The sequence below is a fragment of the Piliocolobus tephrosceles genome, chromosome 8, assembly GCF_002776525.5.
Source record: "Piliocolobus tephrosceles isolate RC106 chromosome 8, ASM277652v3, whole genome shotgun sequence".
In the NCBI taxonomy this organism is placed as follows: Eukaryota; Metazoa; Chordata; class Mammalia; order Primates; family Cercopithecidae; genus Piliocolobus; species Piliocolobus tephrosceles.
This window is the reverse complement of record NC_045441.1, coordinates 131,634,927-131,653,080: the sequence shown is the minus strand read 5'-3', so window position 1 is coordinate 131,653,080 and position 18,154 is coordinate 131,634,927. Positions and strand designations below refer to the sequence as shown.

Sequence of the window (18,154 nt, the reverse complement as noted above, 5' to 3'; positions counted from 1 at the left end):
CTTACCCACTCTCGGACTCCAAATGTCGTTTTTGACATAGTCAGCTTGCAGTTTATGGTGACCCTTTCCTTGTATCTCACAGCTTTCTGGACTGCATGTTGGGCTAGTCTGGATAAAGGATGCTCTACAGCTTCTCTCACCACTCTTGGAGGCAGCTGATTTTCTGCCTGCACCTGTCCTCACACAGCCTGTCACTTCTTCATCCATGTTCCACCCTCATAGGTTCCCTACCATGCATATAACCATGGTTCAAAGTTTACTCCTTGAGGAAAACACCTCACATCTCTACAAGTTAAAGAGTTTATGTTTAATTTCTCACCTTCTAAGGGAGACTCATTCATCTTTAAAGGATCCCTTGGGGTCAAGATTTAAGTTCTGCATTTTTTACCCTTCATCCTCCCAGGTTTATCCCAAAGACCTTCTTACTCTGTGTTGGTCCTCAGTGCAACTCAGTGCTAGTCACCAGTGAGGCATAGTCACCAGGGCTCACCCCTCTGGCCAAGACCCAAAGAAAAGTGAGGGCAATGTTGGTTCTTAATGAGGAAGCCAGGCAGGCAGGAAGAAAGGAAAGAAGGAGGGAGGGAAGATTGAGAAGGACAAGAGAGAAATCTATTTTTATTGAACCTGAGCTTCCTCCGAAAAGACAGGCTTTATGCAGGTCGTATAAATTAATCAATCATCTCTAAATAGTATGGTTCCAAATTGTATGGTTCATGCGGAAGAACCATGAAAATGTCTAAGCCAGCCTCTTTAGCTAAATCCAGGGTTCTAGTCCCTGCGGTGAAGTCCCCGGTTTATAACCATTTACCTTCCTATTCGAAGGTCTGACTTAGAATCCATGTAAACTCTGAAGAGAGAATGAGCCTGGGAAGTAAATTGTCTACATTTTGATCCTGGCTCCTTCACAAACGAGATACATGATAAAGGGCTAGTTACTTGTCTGTGTCTCAGTTTCCTCATGGATAAATGAGTGAGGTTACAATAGTACTAACTTTCTGAGGTTGTTGTAAAACTTACATGAACTATAAATATATGTGAAGAAGACTTAAGGTCTAGCATGTATTAAGTGCTTAGTAAGTGTTAGCTGTCATTATATTATCATTAATATCATTAAAGCAAACAATTTGTAAAAGCTCTTTTGTAATAGATCTTGTCATGTTTTTCCTACATCATCTTTATTTAATGTACAAAATTTTACATTTTTAGATAGCCATATAACTATATTTTCTGCTTTTTTTCTCAGAATACATTCTCATTGAGGGATGTTAATTATCAAGTAATTTGTAATTATATACTTCCATGTGACAATTTTTAAGGTTGCAATATTTCTCACTCAGCATTTTGTTTATCTTCATTAAGGGGAGCGGGATCTTCCATCTTCTTCCCTCCTGTAGTTTTTCTTATTGACTTTTGCTGGCGCTCTTATGCACCTTAATGACATTATTACTGTCTTCTATACAGATGGCTCCATGATCTTCATCTCCAAATGTACTCTATTTTCAGCATCATTTCTTTGTATATTTATGATTTCCATTTGGTCGTCACAATAGTACCTCCAGCTCCAGATATGAGCAGATTAATGTATGGTCTTCTTTTTTTTCCCTCTCCAATGTGGCTTTTCCTCTGAGAGATTTTTATCTTGGGACACCTGTGCTTTCATTTTCCCATTAATGAGGTAGTTGTTCCAGGTCTGGGCTAAAAACATGGATTCTCCAGGAGGATTAAATCCCATAAAAATTAATCGAATGCCAGAGACTTGAGTTTATATGACATTGGATCTCCATCATTCTTCACATATCACCTCTTATATTTCTAAGCCTCTGACTTAGATTAAAACAATGAAAAAAAGAAAGAAAAAATTCCTATTCATCTTCTGAAAAGGATAGCATGGGTTCTAAATGTAATTCTGGGAAAATACCACCAACTGAATGTCAGGCATGTATAACCACTTTTCCATTCTTGGCATAACTGTCAATGGTTTTTATTGGTTTGTGCTCAACTCTGTCTACAGATGAGATATTGACAGTCACAAACCCACTTCCTATTGTTGTAAGAAGTGGCGGGGGAGAAGTCCTAGAGAAAGCACCTGGATCTGGGAAACAATGAGGTTTACGAACAAAGGAGAGGCAGCACTGCAGCTCTGTGTCTTTGCTGCTGGCACACAGGTACACAGCTGCATCCTCCAGGCCTGGTGAGCGGATGTCAAGAAAGCAGAAAGAAGTGTTCGGCCTCCTGGATTGGAAGTTATCAGGGGTGTCTGCTTCATTGTTAAAATCTTTGTCATAGTAGTGGAACAGCAGCTTTGGGGCCTGACTTGGCTTCTGCTGGTACCAGTACATGACCTTATGGTTCAGATTCTGAGAACAACTCAAGGTCACTGGCTTTCCCGACTGAGTAACCTGGTATCTTGGGTTCTGGATGACCATGACATCCCCATGACCTGTAGAGAAAGAAGACACATTTGGAGTCAGAGTTAAGGAGAACAGTGTTACTGCTATGAATGAAAGGCGTAGACTGAGGACAAGATAGCTTTAGTCAAAGATTTCCTTTCTGCCCAGTGCTCACCTGTTCCAAGGAGACAAAGGGCCATCCAGTGAAGAAGCCCAGGACTCATGGCGGGAATACCACCTCATGCAGGAATGAAGCATCTGTCTGTCCCAGGCTCCGATTCCTGGGTTGAGAGGCGGGAGTTTAGAGAGTCTCCAATCCCTGATAGGCAGATTCGCCTATGATGACTGTTGCTGTTGACTTTACCAGGGCCAGGATCATTCCTTGTTGCAATGTGATACACAGCTTCCTACGTTGCAGGTACATGGGCTTGTCTGGAACAGGGATGGAACAGATATTTATTTTCTGTATCATTTGCTGCTTCTTTGAGACAGGTGTCCCCATATTTGCCCCATCCCTGTCTCTGTCCCATGTTCATCCAGTTCTCCTCCCTTTATCCCACTTTTCTCACATCCTAAAAAGCAGCCCAGAGGTTTCTCCATAAAGATAGCATTTGCTAAAGTCTCACTCAAAAACCATTAAGATAGTGCCTTTGCTTTTTGCTACTCACATTAAAGATGGATGAATGTGATTAGGTACTTAGTGTATTTACTATAGAAAATTAATTTCTATTTACACCATGAAAATATATTTAAAAACATTGGTGCCTAGATTTAGGAAAACTGATTACATAATATTTGGAGTACAGAGATATATGTGGTAAGTAGGGTCTGTATCTGACCTAGTCTAGGAACTGTGTAAAATGATACTTGAGAAGAGGGGCCTTATGCCTGTAATTATTGTAGGTGTCATCTAGAGCTTGACCACTCAGTGTGGTCATAGACTGGCAGCTTTGGCATCATTTGGACTCTCGTTCAAAACACAGGGAATCTTAGGCTCCAACCCTGACTGATTGGATTAGAATCTGCATTTTAACAAGGTCATAATTTACATGCACATTAAAGTTTGAGGAGCACTGGGCTAAAAGAATTTTGGAGACGGTGGAGAAATATATGCAGAGTAGGATGTTGAGGACACATTGTGAGAAATGATATTATGTAAGGATGATTCAGATACACTCAATTGCATGGTGGCCTTCCTAAGCATATCGTTTCTTTTTTGTCCTAAAGGAGATGATTAGAAGTTGACATTAGAAGCTTGCTGGACTAGCTGCCATGAATCTGTACCTTTCACTGGTCTGACTGAGAGAAGAATAAGGATCATCTATTTCAAGTCTAAGGTGGCAATCCATGGTATTTTAGTGGTCTAGGGACCTATAGAAGACTCCCTATTATGAAGCTACCAATTCTTAAATTAATATATAGTTTTAATATGATTTCATTCAAAATATCAGGTTGGATAAGGCTGATAATAATTTTAATAAACATGAAAATTTGAAACTGTATCATAAATGACATTTGTAGGCACAGTGTGGCAAACAGTAGGAAATACTCGATGCTAGAGGTGACTGTTTCTAAGGTTCCCATGGCCTGGGTCTTGCCTGACTTCCGTCATGGTTGAAGAGATTATTACAGCAGCATGCCTGTTGTCCATTCATGGAACCCCATTGGTAAGCTCTGTCTACCATCACAGGGTGAGTCTGGTCCATCTGTGTAGCCAGCTTGGTCAGCATCGTATGCATGTAGCCTCACCATCCTCACAGCACCCTGCTGAGCCCACTGCCAACACCACTTCAGGACAATGAGAGTGATGGGCACTGTGAAGCATTGAAAGGCTTTCAATTCCATTTTATCCAATCATATGCTGTGTATTTATGACTGTAGACACTTACATCCAGACAGACATGTTCTCTTAGGGATTCTGTAGGAAATACCTCGTTAGTTCTTGTAATTTGTTCTGGGTGTGGCCTCATGTGGTGTCATGCCCAGAGGGTTGCTTCAGAGTTGCCATCTCTCACCTGTCCAGGCTTAGGATGAACTTCCTGTCATAGGGTAATAATTAAGACAGAACCTTTACTGATGAAAGGAAAAACGTAAAGGCCAAGGGCAGCATGGGAGGAGAAGACCAGGGTCCTCCTATCATGTCATCCTCCTATCACGTCAAAGAGAGGTCTGCTGGGTGCAGGGGTCCAGGCTGCTTAGCACTAGACATTCCAGATTTGAAGTATCAGCTGTTTATAGGAGTTGCCATCCTTGACTTCTTCGTGTATACTTTAAATTGCAGCTTTTATCACTTCCTGGAAAGTCCAAAGACCTTAGAGCCCTTATCTTCATTTATTCTTTCCATCTTTTATGCCAGCATTCTTCATTATTCATAACTACTCTAAAAATAGCTATTAATTGGAACATGAAGACATATTTGAGGCTTAATCAGAATAAAAGTTGATGTTTTGGAGTGTGCGCGAAAGTTCTGGAGACCTAATGGACAACAGAGTGACTATAGTTAATGATTATTGTACACTTGAAATTTTCTGAGAGTAGATCATTCTCACCATACATACACACACAAAAGTAACTTTGTGAGGTGATGGATATGTTAATTAGCTTGAGTGTGGTAATCATTCTGCAATGTATATGTATATCAAAACATCACCTTGTATACCTTAAATATACACAATTTTTTTCTGTCAATCATACCTTAAGAAATATTAACAAATAAAATAACATTATAAAAATTGTACATAAAGATACCACTTGAGCTAACAGAACTATATAGCCACTGTCTGCCCATTACAGGATAGAACATTCGGTGTCTATAGTATGAAATGGCAAAGCACTGAATTAAACTTCCACTTGCTAGATTTTGGAGTTGAAGCAATGTACCCACCAAGACCTTGTTTTGCCTCATAGCTGCTATTTTTAAATATAATGGAGATTTACAGAGTGGAAAAATAAATCAATAATTTAGTTACTTATGATGACCTTGGATTACACAACACAATAAAAGGAAAGGCACCTGTTAGAATTCTCTAGCTGAAATTTTGAACAAAAACTCATGTCCAATATGTGACTATGCTTTAGAAATCCATTTATCTTTGTTCTTGTCATACTAAAGGAGTTGATGGACAAGTTTCAAGCAAGATATGTGTTTGTGATGCCTGTGACAGAAACAATATACCTATTCATATTACATGTCCACATAGGAAGAGAGAGTACTGATTGTCTAAAAATTGGGTCTTGATTATTAGAAAAGGAAAATAGGTTTTAAATGGCTTGAAAAAATAAAAATCCAAGCCCACTTGTAATATTTTCTCAGTATTCATTTGCATAATCAGTATTAGGATATGAGCTCAATAATAATTTGAGGTTCTAAATAACAATCAGACTGGGAAAATGAAACTTATTGTTAGAGTGAATTTCAGGATTGTTTGCAAAAACGTGGCTGAAACACGAGCAGAATATTGGAATCCAGATGTTAAAAGAAGGCAGTTGAACCAAGTAGAATGTATTATACCATTAGGTCTCACTAAGAATTACATATTCCAGGCCAGGCATGGTGTCTCATACCTATAATCCCAGCACTTTGGGAGACCAAGGCAGGAGGATCACTTGAGCCAAGAAGTTTGGGACCAGCCTGGGCAACACAGTGAGACCTGTCCTTACAAAAAATACAAAAATTAGCTGGGTGTGGTCATGTACACCTATAGTCCCATCTACTAGGGAGGCTGAGGCAGGAGGACTGCTTGAGCCCAGGAAGTCGAGGCTGTGGTGAGCCATGATCACACTGCCATGGCACTCCAGCTGGGGTAACAGAATGAAACCTTGTCTCAAAAAGAACAAAATGCTGGGCTCGGTAGCTCACACCTGTAATCCCAGCACTTTGGGAGGCTGAGGCAGGTGGATCACTTGAGGTCAGGAGTTCAAGACCAGCCTGGCCAACATGGTGAAACATGGTCTCTATTAATAATATAACAGTTAGCCAGGTGTGGTGGCAGGTGCTGGTAATCCAAGCTACTCGGGAGGCTGACGCAGGAGAATCGCTTAAACCCCGGAGGCAGAAGTTGCAGTGAGCTGAGATTGTGCCATTGTACTCCAGCCTGGGCGACAGAGCAAGACTCTGTCTCAAAAAAAGAAAAAAAAATAGGAATATATATTCCTATTGTAGCAACTGGAAGTGATCTCTAAAAATGTTCTGTATCGACTGACACGTATCTATTTATAGTGCTAACTGTATTTTTTAACATTACAAACCCAGACCCTATGTGGACAGAAAATTAGCATTAACCTCTGATAATGGACTTGACTGTTCCACTCTAGAATAACATTGTTTTAAAGTGTTTGGAAATTTATAAATGCTAGACAAAAGCAACCTAAACTCATCACCACCATTACCAACGTCACCACTATCACCCTTACCAGGATCATCATTGAGCAACCTAAAAGCCTGTAGTAAATGCATTTTTATTCACTATTTTTATCTTCATCAGAAAGACTTGTTTATCTTACTATAAGAAGGGATATAAAGATGTGGCCTCACAGTCAGAGTCACAAACCTTTCAGAGCAACAGGATAAACAAGAAGTCTGCTGTACTTTATAACCAGGGCAACATACACTTTAAAAAATAAAACCAGAAACACACAGATTGAGTTCTGTTTAAAGAACTTCAGAGATCCCCCAAACTACAAGTATTTCCATCCAAATCTTCTTGGAATACTCTTGTATTTCATGAGTTAATTCTGGTTCTTTATCTCCTCTCCCTTGGAGGAGGAGGCACAGGGAAAGCCTTCCTTTTGGGTGGCTATGAGTTGAGAGGAGAAGGCTATGGTTTTGTACAGCAAGGACATGACTATGAAGCACTGTGTCTTGGCTGCTGGCACAGAAATAAACTCCAGAATCCTCCAGTTCTGCAGGCTGCACCTTCAGAGTAGAATATGTCCCTCCAGTCCTTTCAGCTGAGAATCGCTTGTTGGGCATCCCGGACTCATCCTGCATAGACGCTCTCAGAAAGTATATCAGAAATTTTATTTCTTTTCCCATAACACGTCGATACCAATAAAGGTAATCATGTCCAGAAATTGGGTCACATCTCAGAGTCACAGTCTGGCCCTTCTCTATTACCCTGTGGCTGGGGAACTGAGTAACTCCAGCTTCTATATGCACTGTGGGAAGAGACAAAACCAGAATACATGACAATACATGGCATGAATAGACTGGGATAGGGTAGAGCACAGATATTTAAGTACCTGAAGACTCACTTGCTTCCAGGAGACAAAGGGACACTAAACTGAGAAGCCTAGAAACCATGGCAGGACCCAGGTAAATCATGTTTCCAGATGAAGGAGCTTGCAAGCATGAGAAAAAAGAAAGCAAATCTGTCTCTTGGCCCTGTAAGATGTGGCCTCCCGTGACATCAGCATGTTAGCCGATGTCCACAGCTTTAGGAGCTCCCTCTAGGGACAGGAAACATAGAAGACCTAGCCAGGACTCTCTGAAGATTGCCTCTAGAGGGGGCAATGGAGAAAAACCGACATCAATTAAAATCAACCTGTTTATGCATTTGACTAGATGTTAACCTCATATATACCTCTCAAAGCTCCTGAGTCTGATGTCTAGATCCTACCTCATCCCATCTAGCCCTGTCTACCCTCATGTATCACATCCCCAAAGACTGTGGGGCATTTCAACTTACGGTAGTTATTGTTGCTATTGCTAATGATCAATACTTACCTTCAAATTCTCTTTTCCCATTATCTCTCTAATGCACTCCAATCAAGTTTCCCACCCACCCCCACCATTCTCAAACAGCATGCTCAAAACATGAAAGATTACCCTCAACTTTGCTTCACCAACAGCCTTCCAGCTGAAAACCTTAGAGTGATCCTCGAATATTCTTTTTCTATCCCATCCTATAGCCAATCCATTAGGAAATTCAACTGGCTCTACCATCAAAATACACTCAGAATCCATCCATTTTTTTCATCACCTTCATTGCTAACCCTTGGGACAAAGCCATCATCATCTTTTTCCTGGATTACTGCAATAGATTCCTAACTGATCTCCCTGCTTTCATCTACTCTACTTCTGAATTAGCTCTCAAACTCAGCCCTCTAGAACATGCTAGATCATGTCACTCATCTCCAAATCATCTACTAGCTCCCAGTTTTATTTGGAATAAGAAAACAAAGCAACAAAGCACTTAAGGCCATCAAGGTCTTGTATGATCCATCCTGCCCCGTTATCTCTCTGACGTAAACTCTACCACTCCCTTCCTTAAGTTTTCAGTAATATGGGCCTCCTCATTGATCCTAAAATATTTTTTAGGGCCTCTGCACTGGCTCCTTCCTCTGCCTGGAATGCTTGTCCCCCAGATACCTACATGTCTCTTTCTTTCATCTTGAAATCATTGCTCAAAGGTCACTTCCTCATTGGGCCCTACTCTGAACAATATATTGTCATTTCAACGCTCCTTACCCTGACAGTCCTGGTCTCCCTCACCTTAGTCTGCCTTTTCTTGTCTACATTGCAGGTATCACCTGCTAATACACTAAGGCAAATAAATGCCTTATTCATTTGTTTATCTCTGTCTCTCCCTCCCCGCAAAAATGTAAACATCAAGTAGACATGAGTCTTTGTCTTTTTTCTTTTTAATATGTGCACTGAGAACATCATACAATGCCTAAAACTCTTTCCAGAGGAGGTGCTGCTGGAATAAAATATTGAAAGGAGACTAGACTTTTCCAATAACCTATGGAAGGCATACCCCAGACAGGGGGACATTAAAGTCTCAAAATTATTTTCTTTCTTTGTAGTTTGAGATGGGTGTCAGATAAAAACATGAGAGCAAGTTTTGCAGAAAATATTATGAGGACATGAGTTTTTTGACCTAGTCTCAGGTTAACTGGACATATTGGAGTATATTAATTTTGAGTGGCTGCTATAAAAACTACCACAAAATTGCTGGCTTATAATGACAGAGATTTATTCTCACAGTTCTGGAAAAGTCCAAAATCAATGTCACTGGACCAAAATCCAGGTGCCATCAGGACCACATTTCCTCTAGAGGATATAGGAGAAGATTCATTCCTTGCCTCTGTTTCTAGTGGCTGCCTCACTCCTCGGCTTGTGGTCACATCACTCTAATCTCTTCCCCTATGGTCACATTGCCTTCTCTTCTCCATCTGCGTCTGATCTCCCGCTGGCTATCTCTTACAAGGACACATGTAATTGCATTAAGGGCCACCAGGCTCATCCAAAATAATCTCCTTATCTCCAGATCCTTAACTTCATCACATTTGTAAAGTCCACTCTCGCCATCTAAGGTAACAGAGGCAGATCCCAGGGATTAGGATGTGGATGTCTTTGTGAGGAGGGGTATTATTCAGCCAGCCACACAATACAAAATCTGGCTTTTGGAAATTCTCACAGGTATCATTTTCCTGCAATAGTAGTGCATCACCTTTAATCTTTTGTACATAAATCTGACATGGACATTTTCTTTATAGTGGAGCCTCAATATTTGCCTCCTCATAAAAGCTAGCTTTGGTGGAGTCTGTGTGGCCCAGCATGCTTGGTATTGTGCACAAAGGAGACTACAGAGGGAGCCCCTGTCTCAGAGAACCATCAGAGAAGCTCTAGTGATGGGCTTCTTAATAATGGGCTTCTTAATAATGGGCTTCTGCTCAGCCTCCCTCACTACCCTTCCACTCCGCCATGTTTAGGATGCAATGAAGCAGAAGTCAAGAAGAAGAAGAGGTTGAATTCTAGGTCTATCTGAGAGCTCCGAGTCTGGGGAGTAAGGACAACTAACAGCAGCCTCACAAATTGGCTTGGTAGGAACTCAGGCAACCCAAAGCTGGAGAACTAATGTCCTGTAGCTATAACAGTACTACCAAGTGACTTTATATCCGTCATCCAACACTCGCTGGTGCTAACATCACCCAAACTATGAATTTGACACTGGCACAGTTGTCAAATTCAGTTTTACTAAACTAAAGACTGTAATCAGATTTCCCCAGTTTTTCTAATAATGACCTTTTCCTGCCCTAGTACCTAATCCAGGATCCCATATTACATTAGGTGTCGTCTCTTCTTAGTGTTCTTCAATTTGTGACAGCCTCTTTCCTTGTTTTTAATGATATTGACATTTGAAGATTACTGGTCAGGTGTTTTGTAGAATGTCATTCAACTTGGATTTGTCTGATGCTTTCTCATTATTAGACAGGAAGTATAGATTTGGGAGAGGAATATTACAGATACGTAGTCACATGATAACATCATAGCATTGCATCATAAGAGAATGCACATGAGGTTCACAAGACTTATTACGGGTCATGTTTATTAACTTTGGTCACTTGGTTACCATTTTTCTATTTCCCTTGTCTATTCATTAGAGGCAGGCCACTAATCCAGGAGAGCAGAATCTAGGGGGATGAGTATAAAAGAATGTATGGGCATATGTTAAAACCACTGTCTTAATTAATATTTTGGGGACGATACTTTGCAACTGTACAAATGATCCATTTCTTCTTAAAGTTACACCCACTAATTTTAGCACTCGTCATTGGGTCTTATGTGTGGCAACTACTCACAGTGATATTGTCACAGTGACTTTTCTATTTCCTCTGTTTCTTCTACATATGCAATTTGGAATTCTTCAGTAAGAGATTGCCCTGTCTCACATTTTGTATTATTTATTTATTTAATCATTTCATTTTCAGTGTGAACTTACGGATTTTCTTTTACAAATTGTTCCAGCCTTTGTCATTGGGGAAGCTCTTTCAGATGGATTCCTCTGTCCTTTTCAGATGTGTCCCATCCTTTTTCTTTTCTTTTTTTTTCTTTGAACACACCTCGTTACAACGTTCTTGCATTTTTTACCTCAGGGTCCTAGAACCATCTTTCATTCTTTTAATTGGAGAACAATATTTGGCAACAAACATCTGGGCACTAGTGGTCTTCTAAGTGGACAGAACTATGAAATACATATATATACACCAACCCATTATTCACACAGGTATGTATTCATTTCTTTACCATTTTATCTATATGTTTAAAAATAATAAATTCATACTGATATCTCCAAACAGATATTCTTGTATGTTAGAAATGTTCTTCAGTTTTGCTCTGAGACTTGAGTTACTTGTAAACAGTTTGATATTTTGAAGTCTCGCCCACATAGACCAGGAGCCAAATTTAGTGAAGGGCTTGTTTTGCTTTAATACTGAGGTAAAAGTCATCTGAAACCTCTGCTGATTGACCCATGAATTATTCAGTTTCTCATTCTCACTGCTCTCTCTCTCTCTCTCTCTTACTCTCTCTCTCTTTCTCTCTCTCTCTCTCTATATATATATCTATCTATATAGATATATATATATATAACTCTATATATAACTTTCAGTCCTTTGTGAGCTCCAGGCATTGTTCCCCCTAATCTTGTTGAGTGGCTCTTTCTCCAACCTTAGGGAATTTCCTCACACAAGTACTGCTTACAGCACAGCTGAAAGGTTAAGAGAGACCCTAGGAAGGTCTCCAGGATTCTCTCTGTGCAGCAATTGCCTTTTCAATGCCCTGTCATGTGAAATCTAGCTGCTTTGATCTTGTATTTCCAACTCTGACTCTGAGCTCAGTGAGATCACCCAGCTCTGCCTGGATTCTGCTTTCTGGCCCATGGCCTGGAAACTCTCTCCAGGTATTAAGACAGTCATAGTTCTCAGCCTGGTTGTTTCCATCTCTCAGAGATCATTGTCTTCTGTTGCCTGACTTCCAATGTCTTGACAACCGTTGTTTCACATGTGTGTACGTGTGTGTGGAGGGGGGCATGGTGGGGGGTGGGGTGTTAGCTGTTTCAAGCAAGAAGTTAAATCTAATTCCTGTTAATCCATCTTGGTTGGAAACAGAAGTTGACTCCAGAACCGTATTGAATTTCTTAATGCCAGGGTCCACAAGGGTTTTAATGGTTATGGACCTTTTTGTCAGTTTTTGGGTGTATGGTGTACATTCCATGCAGAGTATATTTCATTCCAAACACATGTGAGACACAGCCTGAAGATTCAGTTTTTCTCTCCTAACTTTTCCTTTTTATCTGTCACCCAAAGGCCTGACCAAACATCCAGTTTCCAATTTCTGGATCTTTGGGGTATAATACTTTTAGTTTATAAAGCCTGGGAGTATTTTGAAGCTCCAGGATTAAGGCAAACAATGTAATTTTGGCTCTTTTTTGTCATCTCTTTCATAAGGACATTAAAATCCCAGCTCCAGCTGTGAGGTCTGTACTGCTCTGAAAGCTTACAGGTCTTTATAATTTTAACTTCCCCTTAATACTCTACCTATAAGTTCCTGCTTTTTTTTTTTACATAATAAATTTCTTTTTCTTTTTAGCTTGTCTGTATATTGTTTTATAGCAGTGGTGTTGTTTTAAATTTTGATGGTAAATAGTGTATCAAATTTAAAAAGGGAAAATTTTAAACAAAGACAAGGCTAATCATGTTCTTTTTGCTCTTTCTATATTTTCTCTCTCCAAATAACCAGCAAAATAGTTGTCAAAAGTATAACTATAATTGAAAGATGAAACTGATGAACTCATTAAAAAGTAACATGTTCTTTTAATAGAAGAAAAGTATATAATTTTATATGCATAGAGGGACTTACAGATCTCAAGACACACTCTAAAGTTATAATACCATTTGACAAGGGTAAGGGACATTTTATATTCTCTGTGTCATTGAAAGGGGCACTGAGTAGGCCCCATTTTATTTTCCAGGTAAGAAACAGAAAAAGAAAAGATGAGAGTTGAAGACATATGCAAGAATTTCGCAATCATCTTAGAACACATAGTCTAAGTCGGATAATGAATATAGTACATGAGATGATATATGGTGCAATGTTTGCAGGAGAAGTCAATTAGTGGTCCTGATAGGGTTGAAGAATTGCTGCAGAAGTAGTACCAGAGATGAAAAGAGAAGCCTGCATGAGACAATAGGAGGCTTGAGGAAGCTATTTGGGGGTAATTCAAATAATTTGTTATTGGAAGTCTAGAAAAAGAAAGTGGAGAAGAAGGTGAAGGAAATAATCATTTGAAGTGAGCAACTGAAACAACTGAGGAGCCAAGATTGATGTTGGAAGTCATCAAAGATGTTAAAAGTTTTAAGGTAGAAGAGAAAAGAAATGGCAGAGAAGTCATAACGAAAAGCAGCAAAGGAGAGAAGCATTCACGTGTAATGGCTGCACAGTGTTAAGCTCACTCAATCACTTGAAAGCTCCAGTCTGTGACACTCACCCACAAACCTGGTCTCAGGCATCCTTGTGAGAAGTATGTGAGGAATCCCAGGAACCATCGCACCCACTGACTTCCTGCCAAAAGTTTCCTAATGTGATGCATCCTTATGTCCTGTTCTTGCCTTGCCTAGGGACACGTGGAACACCAAACCTATGTACTTCCTGTGCTGGGGGAGGAGCAAGAAAGGCTGCTGAGAGCTGCTGGGTACTGGAGGAGAAGAGAAAGCACTAGGGTTTCTGCACAGGGAGCAGGCGATTCTGCAGCACTGTGACCAAACCACTGGCACAAAGATACACAGCCGAGTCCCTGGGTTCTGAGGGCTGGATCTTCAGAGTGGCTAAAGATGCATCAGGCATCTCTGCTGAGAATCGATCCTTGGGCATTCCTGAATCATCTAGAGAAGCCTTGTTGCGTAAGTAAACCAGCAACTCCAGTCCTTGCATCATGGTCTGTCTGTACCAGAAAACAGTATTGTGACCTAAAATTGGCTGACATCTCATAGTTACTTCTTGTCCCATCTCTGTCACCTTGTGCCTTGGTGTCTGGGTGACTCCAGCATCTATGAGCTCTGTGAAAAGACATCGAATTTGGGGACAGAATAAGAAACATAATTGGAATAATAACTGGCAATATCCAAAAATGCAGGTGCTTTATTTGTGGGGACTCACCTTCTCCCAGGAGACAAAGGACCAGACAGCAGAGGAAACTGGTGGCCATGGCAGAGTGGGGCAGGTGGAGCCTTCACCTAGATGAGACCCTTGTGGGCATGAATACTGGAGCTGAGGATTCCAAACCTTTCACCCAGAGTAAAAGGGGGACTGTCAGTGACATCACCATCTCTGTCCCTGCTCAAAGGACCTTCCTCCAAAGGTGAATGCTACAGAAGATTGAGTGAAACAAATTACAATTACTCTTTGATGTAGTTGGTTCACTCAAAGACTCTAAACACCCCCATTAGCTGTCACCTCTCCTAGCTGCAGTGCTTCCGTGGCATTGCACATCACATCACCCATTCTGCTTTCTCTGATGCATCACATATTGATCTGCCTGGTCCATATTTCCACTTAGGTGTGCCATCAGCACCTCAAATTCTGGACATCAATAAATTACTTGTGAAATATCAAGAATTTTATTGTTCCCCTCATCAGCCATCCCTATATGCCAGACATGCAAAATCAAAATAATGGGTTGCTTAGTTAGAGCTTTGCCCCAGATCCCTCCTGGAAGCATCTGGACAGCCATGTTCCTCATGCAGAGAACAAGGTGGCTGCCCTGGAAAGAGACAGAACTGTCCTAATTTTATTCCCAGTGAGGGCTGGAGATGGATACTCTTGTGCTCTGTGACTTCCCCCAGCCACAGCACAGTGTCTTCTGCATTTCTGGAGGACAAGGTCCCATTTCACTTCTCCAGGGTAAGGTTCAAAATTATGTTAATTCTTTGGGCCCAAGTGAAGATTGAGCAGGGGTGAGAGCTTTGTCGTTCCTTGAAAACGACAATAGGGACTCTCCAGTTAAATGTGATCTTCCTCTTACTTCTAAGAAAGCACAAACACGTTCCTTCAATGATTAAAACACTTGAGTCTCTTGGTATAGTAAGTCAACCAATATCCACAAATAAATCCTTTCTGGTGAGGGGGTGAAACTCTAGAAAATGGCCTGCTTTTTATAGTATAGATAGTAGTAAGATTTCTGTTCATAGAGTGAATGTGATATACTAGCTCCATGTCTCTGCTGTTGGCACAGAGATTTCTCCTCCAACACCTCAAACAGGGGAGTATGTCAAGTGACAGAGAAACATATGACTGTCAGGGTGAGAAGTTACAACGGTGATATTTTTGTAATGTTAGAGAATCAGCAGTAACCACTCCTTTCTGGTCCTGTGTTTATTTGTGTGTGTGTGTGTGTATGTGGTGATGGTGGGGGTGGGGGTCTTGTGCTATCTCTGCAATCAAGTGTCTTCAGACTCCATAGCATCCTAAGATTTGTGGATGGAGAAGGCAGACCCTAGATATAGGGCTTAAGAAGGAAGATGAAAACACAAACATATAGAAAACACTTCGATTCGAGGCCACAATATTTTAGGACAGGGATTTTTTTAAAAAAACTGTTAGCATATCCAGGACTAACCTCTTTCAGGGTACAGAATCATGAAACAAAGAAACTGTGAGCATATAACAAGAAGAGCACATGAGTGAGGTATCTCCTTCCTCTATGCTCTGATCTTCAATGGAAAAAGAAATCAGAATTTGGGACACCATAGGCCCCGGTAATTTTTCTGATGATATTAACGTATTTGTCGGTTTATGAGGAATGAGGAGCCCTCTGACGTAGACCACAGTTAGACTGTCCTTCTCAGGCCCTGATTTAAAGCCCACACCACATCAGCAGGATGGAATCAGGCTAGGTTTAAAGGAAAGCCCATTCCAACAGCTTCCCTCATGTTCCTGAAACACTTGCTATCTCAATGATCGGCATTAGCTTATGAAACAAGATTCTTCTGTGCTTCTTTTAATGAAGGCCACTTATTTGAGCAGGAAGAGGCTTCCGTGACTATACTGTCACAGAGATGACCCTGTCCCCTTTCATGTAACATTAACATGTGGAGCATTACAGGGCAGGGTCCTTCTTTACCATAATATTGGCCACGATTGTTGCAGTCTATCTTGGTGCCCCCTATGAAAACATTTCTGTGTGTTAATGAGAGTTAGTTTGGAGGATAAAAGGAGATAGGAATCATGTGTACTCTTTTACTTATTCTCTTATATGCTTTTCTGACCCAAAACAAACCCCATAACTTTTTATTGTAATTTGAACTGCATTGTACTAGTGTTATATCAGTGGCTTCTTTGACAACCATCCCGAACGTGTGTAAAATCCCAACCTCACTATCGGTCTTAGCCCATTTGCACAAGTTTAGAAATCTTTGGGTCCTCCTTTCTCTTTCCAGTGCTTTCTCAGTGCTCAACAGGTAGGGCTCATGATCCAGGGACCAAACGTGAGCTTCTTAGTTTCCCACAGCCAGCCAGTTCTCTGAGCAACTCTAAAGTGTCAGCGAGTGGCTGTGGCACTGAAGTGTCTCCTGGTAGCCAGAAGGACACAGTCACTAGAAATAAGCCCTTTGTCAAGACCTGAAGTAATACATGCTGTGTTACGTTGGCACAGTGGTCATGTGCAGGGGTAACCACTCTTTCTGTCCTAAGACTCAAAACACCTGAGAGAAAAATACTCATGTCAGATCAACTGAAGTAGAAATGTGAGGTTTGATTCTGGTCAAGAAGGGGTTGAGCTTTGCAGCTTGTTGGGCTAGCTAGCATTCTGCTGAATTGAATATGGTCTTCCATTACCTTTTCCTTAGCAGACAGGATCCCCTACTGAATAAAGAGTTGGCTCGCTAATTTTTTCTTTTCTTTTCGAGATGGAATTTTGCTCTTGTTGCCCAGGCTGGAGTGCAGTGGCGTGATCTCGGCTCAGTGCAGCTTCCACCTCCCGGGTTCAAGTGATTCTCCTGTCTCAGCTTCCAGAGTACCTGGGATTACAGGCTCATGCCATCACACCGAGCTAATTTTTGTATTTTTAGTAGAGGCAAGGTTTCACTATGTTAGCCAGGCTGGTCTCTAACTCCCGACCTCAGGTGACCCACTTGCCTCGGCCTGCCAAAGTGCTGGGATGACAAGTGTGAGCTATTGGGTCTGGTCTAGCTTAAGCTGAATTTCTAGAAGTTTGAAATGCTTTGTAAATTTGTCCTGTTTTTTCTCAAGCACATGTAATATTAGCAATATTCACTAGAATTAAATTCCTTCTTAAATTTTATGTTTGCACTTGTCCCTAGTCTTTTCAAAATAGTCTAGATTTGATCTCTGTGATCTTCCCTATTGAGAGATGTGCAATTAGCAATGTCTGGGTCCTCTAAAGCAAGCACTATTAAGATAAATATTGAATATCTTTAATTTCCTTGGTTGAGCAATTGTATCTAAAAAGTATTCTCATTTTTTGTTTGCCTACTTTTCCTTTAATATGTTCCACCTTTCTTACACTTTCCTAAGCATCATAATTTTAAAAATAATTATGCAGCCTCCTTTCAAGCACAGGCTAGAGCTGAAAATCACATAATTTGAGAGTCTTCAATTGGTGTCTCAGGGCATCTCTTCTCAAAAATGTCCAAATTGCATGTAACCCTTTATATAGTGTTGATTTTGAGTCATTCCTTAACAAATTCCCAAATCTTGTCTTCCTGTGAAAAGTTTATCTAGTCTCCCCTCTGAGATCCTGCATCTTTTTTTTTCCTCCATGAGACTTCTTTACATCCAGTTATCTTGCCTGCCTTAGTAACAACCAAAACAAACCTCTTCTAATAAACCTTTGAGAGCAGTTGACTCTGAGTGCATTTCCTCTTCCCTCTAAAATTTATCTTTCCCAGATATGAGAACCTCCCCTTCCTTCCTTTCTTCCTTCCTTCCTTCCTTCCTTCCTTCCTTCCTTCCTTCCTTCCTT

At 40.7% G+C, this 18,154-nt stretch overlaps 4 gene segments (V, D, J or C); all 4 read right to left on the bottom strand.

Annotated features, from left to right (window-relative positions):
• Nucleotides 1–18,154, bottom strand: part of LOC111532386 — a 512,723-nt gene that overhangs the window by 230,525 nt on the left and 264,044 nt on the right.
• The window catches only part of LOC111521481, a 514,718-nt gene that overhangs the window by 239,492 nt on the left and 257,072 nt on the right, over nt 1–18,154 (bottom strand).
• LOC111521493 lies at nt 1,838–13,816 on the bottom strand. The segment is given in 3 exon segments: nt 1,838–2,440; nt 2,566–2,822; nt 13,664–13,816. Coding segments are annotated over 2 exon segments (558 nt in total).
• Nucleotides 6,836–7,807, bottom strand: LOC113225172. The segment is given in 2 exon segments: nt 6,837–7,547; nt 7,644–7,807. Coding segments are annotated over 2 exon segments (576 nt in total).